Raw genomic sequence first — 27,931 nt, 5'->3', positions numbered from 1 at the left:
CATTATCCTAGATGCGTTCGCCATGTTATGGAAGCGACGATAGTGACGCTGACGGTAATATTAAATACAGCAGTGAGAGCTTTGCAGGTTTGCTCTCACTGCTGTATTTAATATTACCAAGGCAATCTCATTTTTAATGAAACTGTACTTTTCCATCAACTTTTTCAGTGCCCGAAATCTAGCGTAATGTACTTCTTAACTAAACGATACGTAATTATTTTTTTATTGTGCGTTTTTTTGGGTTTTTTGTTAGCGGGACAATTATGCGTAGAATTTCAACAATGGAACAAACAGACTTGGTATTTTTTCACGAAGTCTTCGAACAAACTGTATGATTTGGATGTTTTCTGAAAATATACATCAAAAAGGACTGTTTAATGAAAAAATGAAAATGAAAAATGAAAATGATCACAACGTAACATGGGACAATTATGCGTAGAACATGAACTGAATTAAATTAGAGTTGATATAGCTTTCGAAATCTAGTCGCCTGCCAACCCATAGTTCAAGGTTTCGGAGGAATACACCTTTCATCTTTAGGACATGTGACTTATGTGAATATTTGAAAATAGTTATAGTTTTCTCATAATACAAACATTTTGCAAATTTTCTCAGGATTACACACCAAAAAATAATGAAATTCAAACGACATGTAAATCGATACGAATGCAAACATACAAAGCTGGAATCAAAAATTTGATTGAAAATTAAGTTGAATTCTATGCACTCAATGGGAGCATCGAAATGTGTATGATTCTATACTTTTGTTCGTGTAATATTACAAGTCATTTATTTTACAGCAATATTTGAGTAAAAATACATTAAAAGGCATTGGTATCCCGTTTAATCAACCTGTAATTTTCAATCAATGTGTAAAATTATAATAAAATTCCTTGAAGAAACCACGAAAAGTGGTGTGTATTTGTGGTGGAAACTAATTTTACATTTATATTCATGCTCTAAATATGTGCATGAAAATTGAAAATTACAAAATATTTTTTTCTGTGTACAAATAATTTATTTACCAAGTAGGATGTAATATATAAACTTGTTTTCTTCTACACTAAAATGCAAAAATCTATTTACAGAGTAACGGCAGACAAAAATAGTATTTTCGTCTCAAACATCCAGAATTACATCGCACACATGATTGGATATTAATAAAACTTTCAGATTATCAGAAGATCTTATCACACAGCTTAAAAATGGATAAACAGCAAGAAATGTGTGAATCGTGACAGTTACCACGAACACGAAAGAAGAATATATATATATATATATATATATATATATATATATATATATATATATATATATATATATATATATATATATATATATATATATATATATATATATATATATATATATATATATATATATATATATATATATATATATATATATATATATATATATATATATATATATATATATATATATATAGAGAGAGAGAGAGAGAGAGAGAGAGAGAGAGAGAGAGAGAGTAAGTGAGAGTGAGAAAGGGGGAGAGGGCGTGTGAGAAATGGCAAATGATCTTTAGTGTCGTGACCTTATGTTTATAGGTATATTATGCGATATATTTATTTATTTACATCCTTATTGTAAATAATAACATTTTTGGTTGGTTGGTTTGTTTTATTAAAGAGGTTGTACACTGCACGTGCATTCGCCTCTTTTCTTATAGAAAGATGGATAGAGAGAGAAGGAAGCTGTTTTACAGTAGTAGTATTTTTTGCGCCATGACCTATATAGCTTAAACTTTGCAAAAGAAACCAAATTTTCGCTAGGATTTTGGGATTCAAAAATACAGTTGCTCTCGGTGATGTTATGAGTATAATAATATGATAATTTTATTTTAATCTCATTACTAGGTGGATTACTTGATGATCTAAAAATTGATATACCCTCCAACATCTACCTCACGGTTGAACGCAACGCCCAATCCAAGGGATAAAAAATTCACTTTGAGGTCAACTCACACATTATTTTTTCTTTGAAGAAAACTTACATATTAATTTTTGAGAAATAATTTATATACTATTGAGGTCATTCACAAAATGTTTTGAGAATTTTTTTTTTCGAATTTCTTGAATCACGTAGATGTGTTTCCATATCCCGATATTCAAAATCGGTTTAGTTTAGTCCCTAAAACACCACTAAAGCAATAGGGGAGAGTGGTTACACTTGATCCCACTTTTGTTTTTTTTTTGTAAATCCGAATACTATACCCTGTCAGTAATATGAACAATTTTGAAAATCATGTAAAAGCGAGGTTTTTGTAAAAACGTGTGGTAACTTGATCCCCAGCCTGCTACGCTGATAATATAAATTCGTAAATATAATGAAATCGATCATGAAATGCACGAATTCATTCGACGTTTTCTGCAACGAAGTATTTTCGTGCATTCTAAATAGTAGGTTCATTTCATGAACAAGAATGGCCGCTTGGTGAACGAAATGTTTCGTATATTTTACACGTTTAATGTATACTGCACGAATGTTATCGTTGATAACAACATTATTTTTCGTGAATGAAACGAAATGTTTTGTTTATTTTAATAAACGTGTGTGTATATTACGAACGATTTCGTTGGTTGCACGAATTCATTTCGTTTATCTTAGAAAAGTGTTCGTATTTATTATCCTCTGATTGATCTTTTGGGATCGATGTTTGACAACATAGATTTTTTTTATTTAAAAAAATCAATGTGGCCAAATCGATTTTATTGTGGTACGAAGAAATGGCCGCTTGATGAACGAAAGTTTTCGTAAATTTTACTTAATTAGTTTACATTGCTCGAATGTAATCGATGATAACGATATTATTTTTCGTGAACGAAACGAAATGTTTCGTGTATTTCAATAAATGTTTATGTATATGATGAACGATTTCTTGGTCGCACGATTTCATTTCGTTCATCTTAGGAAAGTTTTCGTATTTATTAGCATATTATTTTTTCAATCGATATTTTGGGATCGATGTTTGACAACAACGATTTTTCAACTAACTAAAAGGATCGATCTGGCAAAATCAATTTTAATTCAACCTGCTCCCTTCTATTGATGACTAAAAAGATTGTGGTGTGAAGTAATGGCCGCTTGATGAACGAAAGTTTTCGTAAATATTACATATTTAGTGTACATTACATGAATGTTATTGTTGAAAACGGCATTATTTTTTGGGAATGAAACGAAATGTTTCGTTTATCTTAACAAACGGTTGTGTAAATTGCAAACGATTTCGTTGGTCGCACGAATTCATTTTGTACATCTTAGAACAGTTTTCGTATTATTAACCTCTTATTGTTTTCAGTCGATCATTTGGAATCGATGTTTGACTACATCGATTTTTTTATTTAAAAAAATAGATGTGGCCAAATCGATTTTACTGTGGTACGAAGAAATTGCCGCTTGATGAACGAAAATTTTGGCGAATTTTACTTATTTAGTTTACATTGCACGAATGTAATCGTTGATAACGACATTATTTTTCGTGAACGAAACGAAATGTTTTGTGTATTTTAATAATCGTTTATGTATATTACAAACGATTTCGTTTGTCGCATTCGATTTTAGGATCAATGTTTGACAGCACCGATTATTTAGGGTGATGAGTCCATTATCGCTATGTTTCTATTATAACGCTACCCATTTGAAGCCGTTGGTTAGAGCAGTGTCTGCCATCTTTGTTCAACGCATTGAGTCAAATGGTAGCGCAACAATGGAGGCACTCGATTCGTGTTTTCGTTGCGCTCAAACACAAGAATTTCACTGTTTTCAGCACATGTATGTTATTATCTTGGTACTTAACAACGAAGCAAAGCTGTTGATGCCAGTTTTTACGCATTCCATTGTTTGTAGGCCGAGTATTTAATGATTCAGTGAGGCGCCCTCCTTAGTATGGTGAAAATAGGCACTTCACCCTATTAATTAAAAAGATCGATCTGGCAAATTCGATTCTATTTTAACCTGCTCATCATTATTAAGGACTATAAAGATTGTGGCGTGAAGAAATGGACGCTTGATGAACAAAAGTTTTAGTAACTTTTACTTATCTAGTGTACATGGCACGAGTGTTATCGTTGATAACGACATTATTTTTCGCGAATAAAATTAAATAATTCGTTTAGTTCAATAAATGTTTATGTATATTACAAACGACTTCGTTGGTCGCACGAATTTATTTCGTTCATCTTAGAAAAAATTTCGTGTTTATTATTATTATTTATTATCTTCTTATTTTTTCATTCGATCTTTTGGGATCGATGTTTGACAACACCGATTTTTTAGTTAAAACGTTTTTAATCCACCTAACAGTGTGATGAGACATTTCTTATAACTCTTATCACTCTCTTCGGATATTATATCGTTTAAGAACATTTAGAACTTGATGCTTCGCGATGTTTTTGATAACACATACTACATGGGATAGTGGCAAGACTCAGAGAATCGCTCAAATCAGCATAGGACAACATCAGTGCTAGAAATCTCAAACCAAATCAATGGGAAAGCGAAAAAATCGACTTTTTCTGAAAGTGACTTTCCAGTAGTATCCTTGATTTGAATTATTATCGCTAATCCTAATGCCAAAGAACAAATAAAAACCTCACGAAAACGAATCGTTTGGGAAAATCATCATCATTACTGGAATTTTCATTTTCACGAAACTTTTCGATAACCTTCCGTCACTTGCGTTAATGCAATGGGTGGACAGTGCTCTGAAAATCTAGCGAAATCGTCTTAGGGCACCAGCGGGTCTGTAAAGAATACTAAAAATTAATTTCTATTCCATAATGTTCAGTTCAGCAATTCGAGAGATCGTGTTCACCGCAAGCCATGAAAAATAGACTGCGTTGTAAAGCGATGGTCACTATTTATTAAAAAATCACGGTTAAATAAAAAATTAAACTATTAAAAAATTTCAAATAGTTTATAATTTTCACAAACTTATTAGGAAAAATTGTTTAATAAGCTTTCGTAATATTGTGTAGGAAAAAAGCTGAAAATTTCAGTATTTTCTCTATCTGCAATATATAAACCCTTAAGTATACCAATTAATTGGTATACGAATTGGAATAGGTTCGCCAAATTTTGGAAGAAGTCTATAAAATAACCCCTTGAAAACTACCTAAAAATTGTTGTAGTTCGATGCAATAAAAAATCTCCAAAAAAGAAATGTACCTATTAATGTGAAACACAGCGAATAATACATACAATAAAGACCCATTTTTATCAGTCTCATGGTGTATTTTAGGCTGACAAAATGGGGACATTGACTAAATCGGGCAATTTTTTTCTTTATATTAAACTGAAGCTGTTAAAATATTATTCTCGTTCCTTGATGTAGTCTGATAACTATTTCTGATTATGATGAACTTTTTATTTTCGCATATTTCGCATATCTTCATGATAAGGAAAACATGCTCAAGAAAGGATTTACTCGAATTCAGTCTTGTTCGTCTGCTAGAGCCCATCAAACATATGTTCATATTTGGCTGATAAAATCGGGGTTTCAATGTGTTATATTAGATATTCAGCATTCGAAGAAGTTTCTTTTGAACGAGTGTAGAACGACTTTGTTTCTACTTACTTGAAATCAGCGGCGTAGCCAGAAATTCGGTTTGGTGAAAATCGATCATACTGTTTTAATCCACCTAGTGGTGCAATTGTGCTTGTCTCATTTGTCCAGACTACGATTCCATGGCTGGTTATGTTCAATACAATGGTGGAAATGAATATTACATGTTCAGTACGATTTGCACATACATACAATGGATCGACAGCCACGATCTTGAGATGCTATGTGATACTGAAACATCGCTTGAAACCAGCGGCGGATCATAGAGAAAGATCCGGGAGGTCCAGGTCCTTTTAAACTAGTTTTAATTTTAAAGTAGCAACCCCTCACTGCATACTCCCTCCGGGTCGGTATGATTGCCGATTTTTGGAGTGATTGCATAACCTTTCTATATGAGAAAGGCAAAAATGTACCAAAGTCCAAAGAAGTCAATTTTTGTCAAACATCTTAATGTTTCATGCATTTTAAAGTCATTTGGCATCAAAAATACAAATTTGATTTTGAAAATTTTTCATTTCAGTTTATTTGGGAATTTGCTGTGTGATTGCACTCTTCAACTCGTAACTCCGGAACCGGAAGTCCAACCAATAAAAAAAAATCAATAGCAGCCGATGGGAAGGTTGTACCTTTCATTTGAGACTAACTTTGTGCAAATCGGTCCAGCCATCTCTGAGAAACAGAGGTCACACTTTTTCTACATACACACATACACACATACATACACACAGACATTTTTCGATCTTGACGAACTCAGTCGATTGGCATATGACACTCGGCCCTCCGGGTCGGGATTAGATTGACGAATTTTAGAGTGAATGAGAAAGGCAAAAACATTTTTAGCAAATGTTGAAAGTTATGCATTTTTCTTGGTGAGTAGTTCTATGTTTCATAGACATTAAATCAATTTTAACTTCGCTTCCTATTAAATAAAGACCCTTATTACAGTATTACAAAAGCGAGCTCAATTTGAAAAGAAATCTGAGGATTATGATTGATTACAGAACTCTGGAATTTTCTATTGGAATGTTTTCAGGCAGGAATTTAATATTGATGCAATTCGACAACTGTGAAATCAAGACCAATAGATCAGTTACATATCAGGACGCCATTCCGACTATTTATCAAAAGTCCTCATGATGTTTACAACAACAGGTTATCAATCTACGGATCAGATAATTGTTATTGTAATATTGAATTAAATCAGTCTGCATCAATAAATTTTCAACTTCAATCCAATATTTTTTTGGATGTGGTGGGGGGGGGGGGGGTTGTATGGTGTTATACCCCAAAACCTTCTCTTGGCTACGCCGTTCCTTGGAGTTATTTATTTCGCTTTTCATTTTCCGATATGTTCCAGATCGAACCGATGGTTATAAGTTAGAAAAATTGCAGTCAGAAGGTTCGCACAAATGAACATTTTTGTACTTATAAGTTATCAAGTTCCTTCCAGACAACTTGGAAGTGTTCGGTGATTATTTCTAGCGGTTGTAGATAGTAAAATGAAATACAAAATTCGTTTTATCGAAATAATGTTTAGCTTATTTCAATGGATTATTACTATATTGAACAATAAATAGGCGTCAAAGAGTAATCCACAAACAACAAGCCATAACTTTTAAATGTTCAAAATAGATATTTAAAGTCTTCAGTAAAGTTATTCGCAAAAGTAAGAGCTACAAATTTGCTGAAGACATCATTTCGATATAATCACTTCCAAGAAAATTTGTGAAAATATCTCACTCATAGCGGGATTAATCAGCAAAAGCACAATACCAAAAGAAAGGGCATATTACCTCCATTAAATTCTTCGAAAATACTATTGACCTAAAATAAGCCGTTTTGGCGTTAATAATAGATTACATGTTTTTGGTCATATTTCTGGCAATGGAAAATGATAAAAATCTTTCGTCCGCATCTAATGTTAAATATCTCTTTTGATAATAGTCCGATTTCAACAATCTATAGCTTGTTCGAAAGGTATTCGTTAAAGCTGTCTAAAACATATAAATATAATTAATTTATGTTGTCAATTTCGGCAGATAATTTAAAAAAACTGCAAAAAACGCCATTTTTACACATTCAAACATTCAAATCTTGGAAACTACACATCAGAATCAAAAACAAATTAATAGCGTTCATACTGTTTTTTAGTTCTTTCATTTAAAATTGGTTTGGATAAGATCGGTTCAGCCATTGCTGAGAAACACGAATGAGAATTTGTCCGTTACATACACATACACACACACACACACACACACACAGACATTGTCCCAAATCGTCGAGCTGAGTCGATTGGTATATAATACTCGGCCCTCCGGGCCTCGGAAAAAATCTTGAAAGTTTGAGCGAATTCTATGCATTTCTTTTATAAGAAATGTAAAAAACAGATCTGGCAAAACCGATTTTATTGTGATATGAAGAAATGGTCGCTTGATGAACGAAAGTTTTCGTGAATTTTACTTATTTAGTGTACATTGCACGAATGTTGTCGTTGAAAACGACATTAATTTTTGTGAATGAAACGACATGTTTTGTTTATTTTAATAAACGTCTATGTATATTACGAACAATCTCGTTGGTCGCACGAATTCATTTCGTTCATCTACGAGAAGTTTTCGTATTTAATAGCATTCTTTTACATTGCTCCGGCAGAGAAAAAACTCAAAATTATTCATGCAAAACCATCGAGCGATTGCTGAACTGAATCCGTACTGCTCCGGATTTTGGATCAACTAGAAGCGGAAGATGTTTAGAAAATCTTCCTGAAACCGGCGGACACGGATACGGCTACTAAATAGTCAGACCGAGACCGTCATGAACATCAACAATTGTCTGACGTATAGCAACAATGACTCCATATTGAAGCTCTGAAAATAAAATAATAGTGTCAAACTGTCACGTTAGGCCTTTCATTTGAATGTCGAGATAATTACATGGCATTAGTGAACACACACACATATATACAGACACTGTTCCAATTTGTCGAGCTGAGTCGATTGGTATATGAGACTCGGCCTTCCGGGCCTAGGACAAAGTTTTCAAAGTTTGAGCGAATCCTATATATTTCTTTTGTAAGAAATGTAAAAAGAATTGAAAACGCTTTTAATCCACCTAACAGTGTGATGAGACATTTCTTATAACTCTTATCATCCATTTCGGATATTATATCGATTGAGAACATTTAGAACTTGATGCTTCGCGATAACACATGCTACATGGGATAGTGGCAGGATTCAACATAGGACAACATCAGTACTAGAAATCTCAAACTAAATCAATGGAAAAGCGGAAAATAGCCCATAAAATAGACATACAAACGAATTATTGCTAATGCTCTGTTAATAACATATCTAAATTTTTCCATTGTTTAGGGAAAACTGAATTTTCCTAAAGGGGTTATATTTGTTGTGCTGAGCCAATTTTTTTTTGAATCAATTTGAAGTTCATACTCTCAATAGCGTTTACTCTAATATCCAACAAAATTGGTGATTTCAAAATCATATGATCTTTTTCTTAAATTAGTGTTCTCGAACTTTTTTTTACCTAATTGGTAGTACAATAAAAATCAAATGCTAACAAAAATCGATCAGGATCTACTAGAGTCGAACGGAAAACGCCATTTTTCATAATTTTCCCACTACTTTCGTGTTATTCTAGTTATTAATAAGGTATAGTAATAAACTAACGGACCTAACATAAAGGATTATTAGTCTATTTGTCTATATATTTGAACGGGTGACATGTATCGTCACTTCGGTTTATTTTTAAAATTTGAGGTACTAATTTTCGCGAACGAATTAATTTGTATTGATGTCAATTTTGGGATAAAAACGAAAATTTCAACGAATTGATGCATTTTTCAAAACGAAGTTTTCAAGAATAAACCTAAGTGATATAAATTCATTGAACGGAGAAACAATCAAAAACTGCTTTTAGAGATCCTACCAACACACACACACACACATATATATATATATATATATATATATATATATATATATATATATATATATATATATATATATATATATATATATATATATATATATATATATATATATATATATATATATATATATATATATATATATATATATATATATATATATATATATATATATATATATATATATATATATATATATATATATATATATATATATATATATATATATATATATATATATATATATCACTCGTACAAACAATAGAGATAAATAGTACCCATAGTACCCTTAATAAAGTTACTCTAACTTAACCGTTACACAAAGTTGCTAAAGCAAAATATTTTTATATCGTTCAAGAACAAAATGTTTCTGGAATTGGGAGTACGTCCTTAAATGAAGGTGCTAGCCGATTTATGGGCGTAATTAAACTTCATGAAACTTAGCTGAAGACACCTAAAATCACGAAATTATCAACGAGAGCTAAAATAATTTTGTTCACCATTTTTCAGTTTGTGACCACGGTGCGGTCTCATCCACACACGACATCTCTCCCTAACTGACCTTTTTTTAAATGTTCGTGGAAATTTGCATTTTTTTCATGGCATAAACCATTTCAGTGTACTTTAGATACTTGTCGCAATTGGTAAAAATATAACGCTTTCATCAAATATTGAATGGTTTGCCTTGATGCCGGATTGATTTTTAGAACTATGCAGCATCTCTCCCGAAATACCCTATTTCTTATAAATTGTTCCGATGGGTGCAGCGAAGCGCACCGGGTCTACAGCGAGTAAGTATAAAAAGTAGTGATATCAGGAAAACAGATCGAAAAATGAACAACTGGAACAGCGGGAATGAAAAGCCGTGAAAAAATATTCCTCTCTACCATTCTGTTTTCCTATTGCCACTGCTTTTTATATACGTTATGTTTATGTCACTCAATTAGCAAGTCAAGCAAGTCAGAATCATACGAAAACCATACAAAAAGCTAAATAGTGACATACTTATAGTCAGTAAAAGCGAAAGAGCAAAATATTTTGTGAGCTGATGGATTATCAGGTTGTGAAAACGAAAAACTCTTCGAAAGAATATACATTTGTGACACTTGTTCACTTTATACGGACAGGCAATGCTTCCATGCACACCATCATACGTTAAAACGAAACAATACATTTCCTACTTCGTTGGTAATACATATACGTAAATTGAAAAATACATTTGGTCTGTATTTTAAACGAATATCTAATATGTCAATATTTTCATATCAGTGTTCTCTGCAAACGTGACAGTATGCGTGAGCATTTCTGTACATGCAACAGTTGAGAAAAATTATAATACCTCCTTCATGTTGGCAAATTTCATTCTGTTAGTAAGGTTAATGAACTTGAACTCAGCTCGCAAAGAGCACAACTGTCTTGAATACTACGACGTCACAACACTACTAACAATGAACCGGATAAAATACGGTTAGCAGCGTTGTTTATAAATAAGAGAATTTTCTTGACAGATGTTTTCATCCAGATAAGCACTGCTTTATTGAGTTAGGATAACGAAATTGAATTTTAATAAATTTCCTGCACTTTTACGTTACGGCACACCAATGTAGGGTAGACGGTCCCTTATTCATCTTATTAACCAGGATGCCATACTATTCGATTGATTACTCGACTTTAACACTCGGACTACAAGCGCAGTGAAAGGCGCTTCCACCACGTCATTCCCCCGAGAGCGATGCGGGATGCGTTTTGACAGTGTCGGGTGTTGGATCATCTGTACATGCTGGATACCGGTAAGTCCGTTCCACATATTCTATACATTTATGTTGAATATCATTGCTGTTTATTTTGGCTGTCCTTATCCGGTTAACCCAGGAATGATTGCCTTAGGTTTTCATTTTTTTTTTGCATATTAATGTTGGCAACGATAGCATGTCTCCTTCGAGGGACTACCAAGCCTAACAGATCGAAGAAACTCTAACGAAAAGCCGAATGAAATAGCTCCTGATCTTGGAAATTAGGATGAAACAAGGAGTTTCCAACGCCTCCAGGGATACCAAAAACCACAAATGAGAAATTGCAAATGAAGCATTCACTCATCCGAACTATCAGAAATCGACCCCTGGGCGTAGTTGAACGTAGACATTGGCTTTTACCATACTATCATCAACATCTGAATTCTCTACGGAAACAAACAGCTACCAAATTGGATTAGCATGATCAACACTCTTATCATGCTTTAGAATAGAGTCATACTGTACGCTTCGAACATGCTACTCAGTATCGCTGATGCAACTGCCTGTTATGAAGCTGGTGAACTTGGGCAGTTGCCGCCGTCACCCTTGGGTGAGCTTCTTGGATGAGAAAACATCCAGATGATTGGATCCTATTCCAATCGATGATGCAGATTCATTGTATCTTAACTAGCCTCAAGCTGCCGCATCTGGCTCGTTGAGACTACCAAATCCAGCCTCACCAAGTCAATAGAGGCAGGTCATAGTCGCATAATTCAAGGCAACAATTTTGAAGCAATTTCTGTGTTAAAAATTCAACGTGGTTTTGTTTTTGTGGAGCTAGCGTCAAGATTTTAGTAGATGCTATAACACACAACCTCGCACGAGAATTTTAAGTATTTGTAACATATGAGTTTATATAATCGCCAGCTCACATTTTTTCCCCTTTTGATATCTTCGTCATATATGATAACTGACGCTTGCAATGACGTGGAAAGATGTGTGGAGTTGAGCGGGTCTACGCCAAGGTAAATCGTGGCGAAATCAGATATGACAATGGATATGCTTAATTCTGTAACTCCATCTACGATTTGTGCAGGTGCTCGTGCTATACTATGCAATGAGATCCAACAATAACTGAATGAGTCGATTTGAAACAAAATGAATTACAAACATTGAACACTGTTTGTCTACCCGAAATAAAACATTGTCAAAACAACTGTTATATCCAAATTAATGGTAAAATGTGTCCTTCAATCAACTGAAAATGAAGCAAAGTCCTCTCATGGTTTCCAAATTGGCACAGCTACTGCTAGATGGAGCATTTGAAAAAATTTTGACAACACCTCGTCTAAATTGGAAGTCTCGTCAAATCCAACGGTTGCAGTTAAATTTGAGATTGTCAAATAATAGCAGAACCTCTTCTCACACTCACATGTTATAAATTTCATTATCTCCCTCTTCACCTAGTGCGCAACAATTTTTTTTAATTTGTTTATCTTCAGTACCGTTCCCCTCCTCCCTAAAAGGGTTACGTAATTTATGAATGGACCCTCAGAGAAATACAGAAAATCGACTTCTGCACTGGTAGGTGGATAGATGCAAAATTGTACGAAAAACTAAAATCAGGACATATTTTTTCTTTTTTCTTAATGAATCTAAGCTGTTTAAATATTTATCTTTAGCCCCTTGACATAGCCTCATAATCCTTTTTGATTATTTAGTACTTATAAATTTCTCTTGATCCCTTACGGTGTGAAAAAAAATTATTTATGCACATTTTGGATCTTTAAGAAAACCGAACTTAAGAAGGGATTTGACTTGGTTCGTCTACTAGAGCTCATCAAAATTACAGCTTACAAATTCTGGGCAGACAAAATCAGGGGATGATAAAATCGGATCTACAATGTAATACCACAAGCAGCAAAAATTTTTGGCCAAGATTCGACACCAGTTGCTCCTCTGTGCGCTGGTCTGACTAATGTATTCAACTGGATAGGATGAATAGAATAGCCTAGATAAATTCGGGAGTGTCTAGCTCCAAGACGGATACAGGTGTGTGCATTTTTCTTTGTTGGAGCCGAAAAAACAAAAGAATCTAAAGAAGAAAAGCACAAACAAAAGACGTAGTGGGCCTTTCAGTTTCGGTTCGGTCATAGTTAATTTAATCTGCTTTTTTCGAGGTAAAATTGTCCATAAGTGTTCTAATCGGTAGATCCGAGGTGAAGCTCGGCCTTTTCTCACTTTTCATCGTGCGCCAAAGAATCAGGCTGCTCGTTCGGATGTTTATATTTACTTCAAGGCCCCCGGCCGCCATGCTTAATTTTGCAAGTATAATACTAATACAATCAAAAGTGTCAAATGTTCCCACCTTTCTCTCCATCTTGGTCTAGCTTAAATAAATCATAAAGGCTACACTCACGTAAACAACATTCTGTCCTATCATTCTGCCTGATAATAGAATTTTGACGCGTACAATAAAATTGTGTCTCTTTTGATGTAAAGCTCGACTGAACAAACTAGTGCATTGTGATTAATATTCTTACATGTTCTTCAATATGAATTCAAGTGAATTGAAACGCTCCATTTATATGCATCTTGCGAGACCTAAATATTTTTTAAAGAGGGTGCACTTTACTACAGGCACAGAATTAAACCTTTTATACTACATAAGATACTGACCAATTAATCAGAACAGTAGATACAGAACACTAGATTAGGATTGTAGCTGGTGTTCCCATTGTTTTTACCTCGGAACATATTTGTTTTACTTTTGGTATACATCTGTCAAGGTATCGAGTCTCTAGTAAAAGTCTTTGGTCCGTACTTCTGGTACACACAGAAAAATATGGCCTGCTTGTATCCACAAACCGTTTAGTTAAACTTCAAATTAGTAAAATGCAGAGTTTGCCTTTTTTTCCATTTTAGTCTCGTTCATTGTGCTGTGATTTTTATGCATTCAAGACCGAAAACGTTCAATACATAAAATTTACAGCAGAATAAACAAGAGGCAAACAGAAAAATGATGTGATATCTGCTACGAAACAAATTTTTATGTGGCATACTATTATAATTTCATTAGTTTTCACATGATATCTATGCGTGACAGATAATTTTATGTGCTACTACAAATTTCAAAAAATCAATCGTGAAATTAATGTATTCAATATAACGAATTTTCTCGGTGTAAATTTTCTCTTATTGTTATTGTTATTATCTGTTATTGTTATGAAATGAAATGTATATACCTTACAAGGAAATTAAAATTCATTAAAATTCAATACAGGTTCACACAATTTGTACATTCTAATTAGTGAAAATACATCAGCCAAGAATGGCCATTGTTTTGCTGGCTAAAAGAAATTATTAGCTTTTAGCATTTTTATTTGGCCCATTTGACAGGTGTATCCCGGAATCAAAACAATAATGTTCCTACCACTGCTAGCGACAATCCTAATCTAGTATTCTGTATCTACTATCAGAGCAGTCATAAAGTGCAAGTGGGGGAAATTAAAAATCAGTTTTTTGATTCAACATACATTCATAACGGCTGATCCATTGAGATATATGCAGCCTATTATTGCGTTCCAGCATAAATAGTAACGGCCAATTTGTTTTTACAATAAGCCTTTTTTGGCTTCGGGTTACATACAAATACACTCAGGTTTTTTTGGCGCGGGGGATACAGGCCGCGTAAATGAAAACCGCGTAAATTTCAAAATCCGCGTAAATGAAAACCGCGTAAATTTCAAAATACGCGTAAATGAATACCGCGTAAATTTCAAAATCCACGAACATGAAAACCGCGTAAATTTCATAATCCGCGTAAATGAAGACCGTGAAAATTTAGTTCTCGACTTATAAGAAAACTGTTTTTTCAAGTTTAATGGACAGCAATCGATCTAATAGTAAGCATGTAACAATTTCACTTCTAAATATTCCTGGCGCAAATTTCGGCCTCTCGATCGCATTGCTTACATTTGTCTTTTAATAAACAAAGCGGTACACATAAACAACACACGCTACCATATGTGTGTAAGTTCTACGCATAAATTTTACTCTCTCGAAAGAGAGAGCGGCCGACGTCGATATACATGGCTCCTGGTACACCACTACTAGCAGCTATTCAGTGCCTATAGTAACCGCGGATTTGCACGGGGAAGGCACTTCGCCACGATTGCTACCGCGGCCACTAGTTCAGTCAATTTTCATCCGTGCACTCTGTTGCGTCTATATTTGTTAACAGACACTACTCATCAATTGTGCTTTTACTTCTTTTCATAATTATTTTAGTTCAAATAAAAAGTACGACATTTTCCCTAATTTTCGTTATTGTTGCATTTATTTCACAAAAATACTCGTTATTTTCTGGAAATGGCTCGTTCCTTGGCGAGATTTGGAAAACTAATCAGTGTGAACTTCAACAACACTGTTGTGCCATCGCTTTCTGTGACATCGGTCCGGAATAGATGTGAGTATTTTCTTCAAGTTCGACACATCCACATAGCAACACTACGCAAATCGTCAACTGTATACGCACCGGTTTTTGCTGTTGCAAAAAATGGATCGAAGTAGCAGTGGGATATTCAGACTATCGAAAACAGCGCCAAACCGAATCGTCGGGTGAGTGGCAACTAGTGCTATTATTAGTGCGGTGCTACAATAAATTAAAACATATTTTTAAGAAATCTAGTATAGGTAGTAAGTCTAGTCAAATACAAGGCAAACTGCATTTCAGTAATTGGATATACCCTCAAGATATTGATTCACAACTAAAAAAAATTATGGGCACCACAAAATTTACTACCACCTTGTGATCTTTGCGGTTTCCGATTTTTCGACAGAGAGAAAAATAGACTTCCAATGGTGTGCTATGTTTTTGGCGAACACTGCTCATCATTTTTTCAACGCAACTTCAATTTGTTGAACAGTTGACAATTAGGGACCATTCATAAATTGCGTAACGCTTTTAGGGGGAGGGGGGCGACAATTTGTTACATGGGGGGAGGGAAGAGTCAATTTTGGGCAATTTTTGCGTTACCTAATTAATGAATGGTCCCTTATCTAATATTTTGTAAAGATTGACTGCATTTTCGACGAAAAATCTTTGAAATCGGATCGTAATTCGTTTCATTCTCGAACAACGAAAATAGAATGGTTTATCAAACAATTTGTTAGAAAAATGTTGTTTTTTCGATTTGCTTTTCATAAAGTCAACCTAAGCACAAAGTAAGCCAATACCGCTGTACTTTCTACTCGAAACGTTTATATAACATGCTCATTTGAATACAAAAAACTTCTGCTCGTTTGAATATGTCAAACTCATCTTGTCTAGACTTTTACTAGAGTACATTAGTGTTCTTTTATGAGAGACATGTTACGTAATGATGTGTAACTCATTATACGGATGGAGCTACTGTTTCGGCGTTGCGTTGCCAAAAATTTTCACCGAAATCGTTCTGGTTGTCATGTCGCATAGTGGCGTAAGTATATCAAATCTATGGCCAGAATAGAATTTTTTTGTTTATTTGTCCACATTTTTAGCTTAAATCGTTCTTCGAAAAATACTCTAACGTTTTGCTTAAAAATAAAAGCGTTTTCGCTTGATAATTTTTGTATGCAATAATTTGAAATCAGTGATCTGTTCAACAAATTTAATAATTTATTCAATAAATTTCATTAAAAATTGAAGTAGAAAAAAAAGATTTTTACTTTCTATTTTTATAATTTTGCAAAATAATGGCTTGCAAGAATAATTTGATCAATCTACTTTCTACCTCTGCCGCTGTCAGACCTACAATCGAGCCAAGTGAACAACAGGCCTCTCGATCTAGTGTACATTGTCTCGAGAACAAAGGAAGCATCGGATTATTCTTGTTACCATGAGTAAAGTTGACGAAAAAGCTCTACTTCGACCCAACGCCGCGGTCGTTGACTTGAAATTTTGTTCAACGCGCCCGAGTTTTTGTGAAGTGGAATACCTTTCGAAGGTAAAAATACAACTTAGACTTACGGAAGTGTTGTACCTTCAGTATCATCATCTTCGCAGTGCAGTGTTAATATCATTCAACACGTTAGCACAAGCTGAGCGTTTCATTTTGCAGAACAACTTAAAACACGTGGTTGAAAGTGACAACGTTGGAATTAAGATTCCCGGTTATATTGAAAATGATTATATAGATGTAAAGACCTATCACCTCGTATCCCTCATGAGCCAATTGCAAAATGCATGTCGCAATACGGAGAAGTAGAATCCGTAACACCTAACACTTGGAGAAACTTCTTCCCGGGTACTCCTAACGGCGTTTTGTAGTGAGGATGCGGGTCAAAAGGCCCATACCCTCCTACTTGACAATAAAACTCAAAACTCACGGAACTACAATTAAACAAACTACGCTATGCACCCATGAGGGGCAAACCCTACATGCAAGTGTTGTAATCAAACAGCATATCATAGACAACCTTGCGCAGAAGAGGGAGAGGAAGACGCATCTCAACCGATTGCCAACTCATATACGGCAAACCAACCCAAAACAGAGTTTTCAATACCAATGCCTGAACCACAAACGGTGGCCAAATTTGTGGCAGCAGTTGCACAGACCATAATGACAACCATAAAAGAAGCATCCAGCACCGCAAAATCAACTGTAAGCAACATCGGCAAGGATAACAATAACAGAGACAGATTTACACTGGTCAACAATAAGTGCAAGAAACAGAGAAAAACATCTGATCGCGGACACCAAGCCGGCTTCGACCTGGACGTGAAAAACAAAAAAGAATTAAATGACCCCAACCCCCCCCCCCCCCCCCTTCTTGCAGATTGCCAGCAAACCCCGCGAAAGAAGGTCTCCGCTCGCAATAAAAAGTTGCGCGCACGAGATCCAATATTATAATAATATTTATTTATATTTTTATTTTTACATTTGTAAATATTTTTATTTTAATGTAGAATACATTTAAGCTTTCAATATAGGGGTCCCGTTTCAAAATATCGGCTGCGACGCCGCGTCAGATTTGGAACGTTAATAACTTTTATCATACTTAACAGAATGATTTGATTTTTAGGCCAATTTGTTGAAAATATGTTCCTCTATGCTGTATTAAAATTTGAAGTATGTATAACATGCACTAATAACAAAAAAATGTGTTTTGAAAAATCTTTCGAAAACGACTCGGAAAAGTGAAAATTTTCAGCCCATCCCACACAGAGCCGTCACTATAGTGGACCAACCGAACAATAAAATAATGAAAAGTTTATATATAGGTCCACTACATGTTTGTTCCTATGATTATTCGCATTGGGTTGCTTGACGAGAGCAGTTGGTGGGGGAAAAACGGCATATTCCTTTGGTTAGGCTATTAGAAGCCGGACGGAAAGGAAAGGCTCATGCACGGCACGAGAACGAGCGAGAATGCGATAGTAGTGCGTATTAGCGCGATTATATAAATATCTGTCGGTCGGTTTTTCTCATCATTCGTATTCGTTCAAGCACTAGCAAGCAGCCAGTCCACCGAAGGAAAGCAGTTGGCGATGACGACGGTCGGAAAAAGTGCCCCAGCTACTGGTGACTCATCGCAACCTGATCAGGAACTGTCGCCCTGCAAGAATTTCGCCCCAACTAAAGGGCAACAGAGCAACTAATCTGTAGGCTATCATTCCAGCGTCTGGTTCGTGAGATTGTACAGGACTGCAAAGTCGAGCTACGCGTACAAAGCTCAGTCGTAATGATGCCCCGAGAAGCCAACGATGCCTACTTGGTCGTTTTGTTCGAGAATGCAAAATAGTGCGCCAAGCGCATAACTTTCAGGCAAAATACATTAAACTGGTTCACCGTGTCCGCAGAAAGACAGAATATTCGTTTTGGTTATGCTAGTATTGGTAGCCGAACGGAAAGGAAAGGCACAGGAATGGCACGAAAACGAGCGAGAGAACGATAGTAGTGCTTTCTCGAGTTTTCATATATGAATATTGGTCGGTCGGTTTTTCTCATCATTCGTATTCGTTCAAGCACTAGCAAGCACCCGAGCAAATACTCATGGGTTCAAACACCACATACCCCCTTGAAAAGACCTTGAATATGGTCCGTGACAAAATTCACAACCATAAATACACCATAAAATGGTCTCAATAACCCATAAATACACCAACATATGGTATTTTTTATGGGATCTACCGGACCATGGTGATGGTGTTTTCATGGTTTGAACCCATTTCAAACACCCATGCAAAACCCCATGACCATGGGGGTATTATGGGCTTCTCGTTTGCTCGGGCAGCCAGTCCACCGGAGGAAAGCAGTTGGCAATGATGACGGTCCGCAAAAGTGCCCCAGCTACTGGTGGCCCATCGCAACCAACTACCGATCAGGAACTGTCGCCATGCCAGTATTTCGCCCCAACTAAAGGGCAACGGAGCAAGTAATCCGCTGGCTAACATACCAGCGTCTGGTTCGTAAGGTTGTGTATTACTTCAAAGTCGAGCTACGCTTACAAAACTTAGCCGTAATGAAGCCAGTGATGCCTACTTGGTCGTTTTGTTTGAGGATACAAAATAGTGCGCCAAGTACGTAACTTTCTCGCAAAAGAAATCAAACTGGCTCACAGTGTCCGCTGGGAGGGGACGTAAATTACAATAAAAGCAACGGTTCTTTTCAGGACCAATCAATTGTGTTCTAGTGAGAGTTAAACTGAAACTTTCATTTTAAGATGTTGTAACCCGCCAGGGTAACAATTTTGCACTGGGTGGAAATATACCCTTTTTTGCGTATACACTCCGTAGAGTGTATTATTTACGTAAAATTATGCTCACCGCTGTTCGGTACCGTTCACATTTAGTTGTAAATTTTTGTTCATTTTCGCGTTTGTGAACGGTTTTATTATCTGTACGATAATTTTTGTTTTACGTTTGTGAATTAGTAACATAGGGTTTAGGTAGGTCTCCGCTCTCCTCTCGCTGTAAAAGTGATTGCTAACTATGCTGTACCATGGCAATGACAGCTATGCGGCGGTGTGTTTTTTAGTGGTTGTTTGGTGGAGTGAAAAAGGCGGCCATCGAGATGGACAGAAAGTGACGGACCACGGCAGCAAACAGACGTCCAGATAATTTGTACATTTGTAAACATATAAAAGATTCACGGCTCTGTTAAGCTACCGCTATGAGCCGTGTCAAATAAACGAATTTAAAAAGATGGGTGGGTAATGTCTGCGACATAACCGGAGAGATATAGAATACATAAGGAACACGTTCTTCAAATATGCTGATACTTATTGGAATTTTCGGACAAAAGGTGATTTGGGCGAGGAATATTTCAAATTATTCTTTACAAAAATGATGGTGGTCCTGAAAAGGACCGTTTTTGTTGGCGTTGTTGGCCTTGGTGAGGGAGATGGCTAACGATGAAATGAATTGTTAGCATGAGGAAGTCGCATAGTACTGGCCAATGGCAGAACAGATAATAATTGATTCCTGAAAATCAATTTTTATTTATTCGTGTAAATTATACATACTTACAAATCAAATAGAAGATTCCTGGTCATATTTCTGAATCATTAGTGCGAACATTGTGTAATTTGGTTAAGTACAATGAAAGTTACAAACTTTCCAATCTCGACCTTCTGTTCCTTACGAAATATTGAAATGGGGTGTCTATATTAAACTGTTAGTCGTGGTCACAATAAAAAAAGATGGGTGGGTAATGTCTGTGACATAACCGGAGCGTCGTGATTTCAATTCGAGACGTTAATTTAAATCTAATAATATTCAACAGAATCACGTTTGAATGGGAAATTTTCAAATAATTATCTATGGTTCTGAAAAGAACCTTTGGTATCGGCGTTGGTATTGATGGTGATGCGCTGGATCGTGGGATATATTTGGTATGATAGTTACGTGCCTGGCGAACTGTTTTGTAGCCTCGAACAAAACGACAAGACTGGCTTCTTCGGGTACCATTACGGCTGAACTTTATAAGCTTAGCCCGACTTTGAAATCCTGCACAATCTCACGAATCAGACACTAGTAGAGCCATTTTGTTTGCTACTAGCACGGAGCTGCACAAAATCATTTAATGCAGTTAGTTCACGGAGGCTGACAAAAAGCTCGAATAGAAGCATGCGAGTTCAACGTTTCTCTTAAACACATGCAATTAAAGCAACACTGATCACTAGAGGGATGGTGAGGGAACACGCACATTCGTTTTGGTAATACTGATAATAGCAGTAGAAAGGAATGGAAAAGCAGTGCACGAAACGAGTGAGAGGATAATTTAAATTTTTGTTCCGTGTGCAAGCTAATTCTTTCCACACAACGTATTATGTTGCTTGTTGAAAATTTGTTACACATCTTAAAATGAAAGTTTCAGTTTAACTCTCACTAGAACACAATTGATTGGTCCTGAAAAGAACCGTTGCTTTTATTGTAATTTACGCCCCCTCCCAGCGGACACTGTGCGCCAGTTTGATTTCTTTTGCGAGAAAGTTACGTACTTGGCGCACTATTTTGTATCCTCAAACAAACCGACCAAGTAGGCATCACTGGCTTCATTACGGCTAAGTTTTGTAAGCGTAGCTCGACTTTGAAGTAATACACAACCTTACGAACCAGACGCTGGTATGTTATCCAGCGGATTACTTGCTCCGTTGCCCTTTAGTTGGGGCGAAATACTGGCATGGCGACAGTTCCTGATCGGTAGTTGGTTGCGATGGGCCACCAGTAGCTGGGGCACTTTTGCGGACCGCCATCATTGCCAACAGCTTTCCTCCGGTGGACTGGCTGCCCGAGCAAACGAGAAGCCCATAATACCCCCATGGTCATGGGGTTTGGCATGGGTGATTGAAATGGGTTCAAACCATGAAAACACCATCACCATGGTCCGATAGATCCCATAAAAAATACCATATGTTGGTGTATTTATGGGTTATTGAGACCATTTTATGGTGTATTTATGGTTGTGAATTTTGTCACGGACCATATTCAAGGTCTTTTCAAGGGGGTATGTGGTGTTTGAACCCATGAGTATTTGCTCGGGTGCTTGCTAGTGCTTGAACGAATACGAATGATGAGAAAAACCGACCGACCAATATTCATATATGAAAACTCGAGAAAGCACTACTATCGTTCTCTCGCTCGTTTTCGTGCCATTCCTGTGCCTTTCCTTTCCGTTCGGCTACCAATACTAGCATAACCAAAACAAATATTCTGTCTTTCCATCGCCTTCAATCTAGTGGCCAGTGCTAGCAAACTTGCATGTTCAGTTTTTCGATAACAACATTCCAACAATATTTTCAAAGAATATTGCAGATTTGAAAAGAAGGAAGGAAAAGATTTTCACAAATTTAAATTCTTTTGTCTTATTTGTTAGCGCTGATACTGGCCATGGGATGGTGGGGGAACACCCACATTCGTTTTAATTATGATGGTATTAGCAGCAGAAAGGAATGGAAAAGCAGTGCACGAAAACGAGCGAGAGAGGATAATTTAAATTCTCTTTCTTTCTTTCCACACATCGTATTTCTTATATAGCTTTCTGAAAATTATTTGTTATACACCATAAAATGTAAATTTCAGTTTAACTCTTATTAGAACACAATTAATTGGTCCTGTAAAGAACGATTTATTGTTTTATTGCGGGAGCATAATTCAGACGCACTCCCTGCGGACACGGTGAACCAGTTTAATGTATTTTGCCTGAAAGTTATGCGCTTGGCGCACTATTTTGCATTCTCGAACAAACCGACCAAGTAGGCATCGTTGGCTTCTCGGGGCATTATTACGACTGAGCTTTGTACGCGTAGCTCGACTTTACAGTCCTGTACAATCTCACGAACCAGACGCTGGAATGATAGCCTACAGATTAGTTGCTCTGTTGCCCTTTAGTTGGGGCGAAATTCTTGCATGGCGACAGTTCTTGATCAGGTTGCGATGAGTCACCAGTAGCTGGGGCACTTTTTCCGACCGTCGTCATCGCCAACTGCTTTCCTTCGGTGGACTGGCTGCTTGCTAGTGCTTGAACGAATACGAATGATGAGAAAAACCGACCGACAGATATTTATATAATCGCGCTAATACGCATTACTACCGCTTTCTCGTTCGTTCTCGTGCCGTGCATGAGCCTTTCCTTTCCGCCCGGCTTCTAATGGCCTAACCAAAGGAATATGCCGTCTTTCCCCCACAAACTGCTCTCGTCAAGCAACCCAATGCGAATAATCATAGGAACAAACATGTAGTGGACCTATATATAAACTTTTCATTATTTTATTGTTCGGTTGGTCCACTATAGTGACGGCTCTGTGCGGGATGGGCTGAAAATTTTTACTTTTCCGAGTCATTTTCGAAAGATTTTTCAAAACACATTTTTTTGTTATTAGTGCATGTTATACATACTTCAAATTTTAATACAGCATAGAGGAACATATTTTCAACAAATTGGCCTAAAAATCAAATCATTCTGTTAAGTATGATAAAAGTTATTAACGTTCCAAATCTGACGTGGCGTCGCAGCCGATATTTTGAAACGGGACCCCTATATTGAAAGCTTAAATGTATTCTACATTAAAATAAAGAATATTTTGTGCACAGATTGCTGTAACAGTAGCGTTGTGTGTTATCAATGTATTTACTAGTCAGAAATAATTCTTTTATTTCAATTTCCATTCCATTTCGTGGTATTTTCCAAACCCAATTTTTTCAACTTTTAGTCTTTCAAATGATTGCATTTTTTTAAAAGTCGAAATTCTATTTTTTACCGTTTCTATACCATTCATTGACCCTTGTGAAGGCAAGCTAACTAACGCTAAAAGGCAATCCGGGTCTCTAAGGCCCGTTAAAATTTTATACCCTCTTACAGTAAAAGCATGAAAAATCCAAAGCATATTGATCAATTTTGTTCAGTAATACGAACTTTTCGAGCGCTTGAATGATTTTTCTCTCCTCAAATTTTTTGGACAATGTAGAATAAACTGTAAAAATCAACATATAAGCGAAAAATGAAGGGCTAGTAGATTGTTTCAGAATATTTTAAAGGATTCAAAATTAAAGCTCACGCTTGTAATTACTTGCTATGCTATATACTAATAAAGTCAAATTCTCATAAAAATACGAATCCCTGATGAATACTCACCCTTGGGATTAGCTGGAGTAAGCATTGGGTGAAGCCAAAAGTTAAAATATGTAATTACATAATTACCACTGTTCGAAAATGTCGAGCAATATCTTGTTTTATCACAGGCTAGAAATGTAGCCAAAATACTTAGATGTATAACTAAATATGAAAGGATTAACATTGCAGAAGACTGCAAATTGATCCAACTTTGTGGTAAAATGATATTGTACTATAATGTTAAATGCTTTCTCTCTTTCTCGCACATGCTTATAATAGGACATGTTCAAAAATTCTTCTAATCTTCGAAGCTAAATAACCTCTAATCATTATACAACTTTCAACAAAGTTGTTCGTTATTAAAAAGATACACCACCTGAAGTTTTGAGGTATGCAGAGTAACTGTGGGAATTTTTTATTGAATTTTGATTTCTTGTTTCCGATTTTCCTTAGGTATATTTCACCATAGAAACTTAAAAACTCTTGTGAGTGATCTAGAGCTATAGGAAAAAGCTCATAAGTGGCATATGGTTTGTAGAGCTAATCAACACTTGATTTAACAGTTTTCTGAAAAAAGTTCAGAAAAGGTGCCGGTCTAGTATGCGTGCACAGTTCTGGGTACATTGGCAAGCGTTTACGTGAGAAAAATTACAGGACACAAATAAATGGTAAATGTATTTTAACTTAATCAAAGATAAGTTCGTTAAAGGTTAGGAAATATTTGGAAAAAATTGAAATCAATTCATCAAAATTGATTTTTGGATGCAAACATACGTGCCAGCAATATTATTTGCATCACCAGTATGCACAGTTGATGTCGGAATACCTAGCGGGCCTGCAAAGCCCTCCTTGCCTTTTTGTGCATGTAAAAAGTTTATTCGATTTTATGAAGCACACCATACGTGATATTTCCGTAATATCTTACTTTTTCAATAAATTTTAGCTTCAGTTAATGGAATTTCCATGCTCAAGCTCTTATTGCATGCATAACGCTTTGTAACTAACAAATCGATAGCCGTCGGGCCTGGAAGACGCGCGTGCCTTTTTGAGGGTTAAACTTTTAACATTTGATTTTTTTCAAATCGGTTAAAAATTTGCAAAATTATAGTAATTTTTGTGAAAAATGTCAAAACCGCGATTTTTTCACTTTTTTGTTCTAGCCAATCTATGTACCATTGATTCAATAAATTAAATAGTCTTTTTCAGTATGATTCACTTATAAAACATTGTCTTCGATAAATCGATGGTTACAATGGCCGTATGACTTGTTGTCCTATCTTGTTTAATTAAATAGTCTTCCAAAACTTATGTAACGAGATTTGTTGGGGCAAAGCGAATGAAAGTCCTTTAAGCAATACACCTTGTATTTTTGCGGTGAAATGTTTCTTACAGGACTTTCATTCGCTTTGCCCCAACAATCTAAAAGATTAAAGCAGCTAACCTCACTTTCTTAAATGCCCCCAAAGCATCCAGCATATAGGGATGGGTACAGATTAGGTAGAGATCAAAATATCTATTTACTTCAAATACGAATCCAAATTATTTAATTTCAAATTAAAGAAGCTCCTCACATGTTGCTAACGTCGATATGCCTGCTTTTGTCTTATCACTGTTCTTCTCACGAGGAATTTGACATGTGATGGGTGATCGATCTGCTACCTGGTACATGTTCGAGGGGATCGACGATGTCGTTGCATTACTCTCAGTGACATCCCCCGGGCCGTAGCACTGGTCTAGGGTCTCAGGTCCAGTTTTACCAAGTTCTTGTGCCAGATCAAGTTTGGCCAGCTTTGCAATTGGTCGACGTAGTACACCGGATGAGGTTTTCACGACAACTCTCCGCGATCTACCGTCTGATCCCATTACCATTTCTAGAACTCGTCCTCTGATCCATTCGTTGCACCGGGAATCTTCCACAATCATGACAAGGTCACCTACTGCAACAGGCGCGACGTCTGTGAACCATTTGGTACAGCGTGTAAGGGTGGGCAGGTACTCTCGAACCGACCTTCTCCAAAACTGATCCACCATGACACGACCCAGATTCCAGTTTTTGCGAGGAGATACCTGTGACTCCTCCAACGACTTGGATGGTTGCGTGCCTCCGCTGGAGTTCATGAGCAGAAAATGATTTGGAGTTATGGCTTCTTGGTGCGGCGACTCAATTGGAATAAACGTCAATGGCCGAGAATTTACTATACTTTCCGCCTCCAGTAATAAGTTGGCGAAAGTCTCCTCGTCTGGGTTTCGGCACGTATACATTGATTCCAAAGCCGTCTTCACAGACCTCACGAGTCGTTCCCACGAGCCACCCATATGTGGGGCTGAGGTGGGTTAAAGTTCCATCGAGTATTAGCATTAGTGAATACATCTGTCAGATCCTGGTTGATGACGCTTAGCTCACGACGAAGGTCGCTATTCGCGCCCACAAAATTCGTCCCATTGTCACTATAAATCTCGATAGGAGATCCTCGTCTGGCAACGAAACGTCTAATCGCCATTTTGCAGGATTCGGTGGATAGGGAATGCACCACCTCGAAGTGCACTGCCCTATCGTCAGGCATGTGAACAATGCCACCCATCGCTTGACTATACATCTACCTACACGTATGGGTAGCGGTCCAAAATAGTCCAGGCCCACGTAGGAGAATGGCCGGACAAACGCCATCATCCTTGCCGCAGGAAGCGGTGCCATACGAGGCACGGCAGGGAGCGCTTTTTTAATTCGATAAACGGCGCAGGACTTTGCAATTTGTTGAACAAGCGACCTAAGATGAGATATATAAAAACGTTGTTTTATCTCGTTGACGACCGTCTCGCTATTTCCGTGTAGGTATCGACAGTGGTACCATTCGGCGAGAAGTCTTGTAGCACGATGTTACTTGGGCATGATGATAGGGAACCTGGTGTCATATGGAACAAAAAGTGCACCTGCAATACGGCTGTCCATTCGCACAACGCCTACGGTATCCTTGAAAGCAGACAGCCCACGCAGCTTACTATTTCCTTCAGCCTTCGTCTTTTGTTGTTGAACCGCGGTTGATAGACCTGGTACATCCTCTGGAAACTCTTCTTCTTGGACCCATCTCCATACAGTTGACTCGGCCGTCGACAACTCTTTCTGAGTCAGATGCCCTAGCACTAACGATGTTTTTCTCGCCTTCCGTTGAATATTTTGAGTGTAACGGTACAGATACGCCACTGTCCTCAATAGTCGGTTCCATTTTGAAAAGCGCTCCCAGGAAACTATTTGCTGACGTTTATCTTCTCGATGTACGAAACACGCTCGAAGCTCTTCGTTAGTCTCCAAAACTACTTTTCGGTTCGTTGGCCACTGATCTTCCGGAAGGTACAAAAAATTTGGCCCCCTGAACGACTGTCGGAAGAAAAACATCGACCTTTTCCCCATTTGGTTGCATCGTCTGCCACATTACCCTTAGACGGAATCCAACGCCAATCTTCAGGATTGGTCGTAGTCAAAATTTCGCCAACTCTGCAAGTAACAAACGGTCGATATTTCTTGAGATCGGGATTGATCCATGCCAACACCGTTTGAGAATCGCTCCAGAAAACA

At 36.7% G+C, this 27,931-nt stretch overlaps 1 protein-coding gene across 1 annotated transcript in view; it reads left to right on the top strand.

Annotated features, from left to right (window-relative positions):
- Window positions 1-15,427: 15,427 nt before the first annotated feature.
- Window positions 15,428-27,931, top strand: part of LOC131677929 (isocitrate dehydrogenase [NADP], mitochondrial-like) — a 73,120-nt gene continuing 60,616 nt past the window's right edge. The window contains exon 1 of the mRNA XM_058958028.1: window positions 15,428-15,728. Coding sequence (XP_058814011.1) covers window positions 15,632-15,728 — 97 coding nt within the window. The 5' untranslated portion in view covers window positions 15,428-15,631. The remainder of the gene's footprint in view (window positions 15,729-27,931) is intronic.

The sequence above is a fragment of the Topomyia yanbarensis genome, chromosome 1 (assembly GCF_030247195.1).
Source record: "Topomyia yanbarensis strain Yona2022 chromosome 1, ASM3024719v1, whole genome shotgun sequence".
In the NCBI taxonomy this organism is placed as follows: domain Eukaryota; kingdom Metazoa; phylum Arthropoda; class Insecta; order Diptera; family Culicidae; genus Topomyia; species Topomyia yanbarensis.
This window is presented reverse-complemented; position numbering and strand designations above follow the sequence as displayed.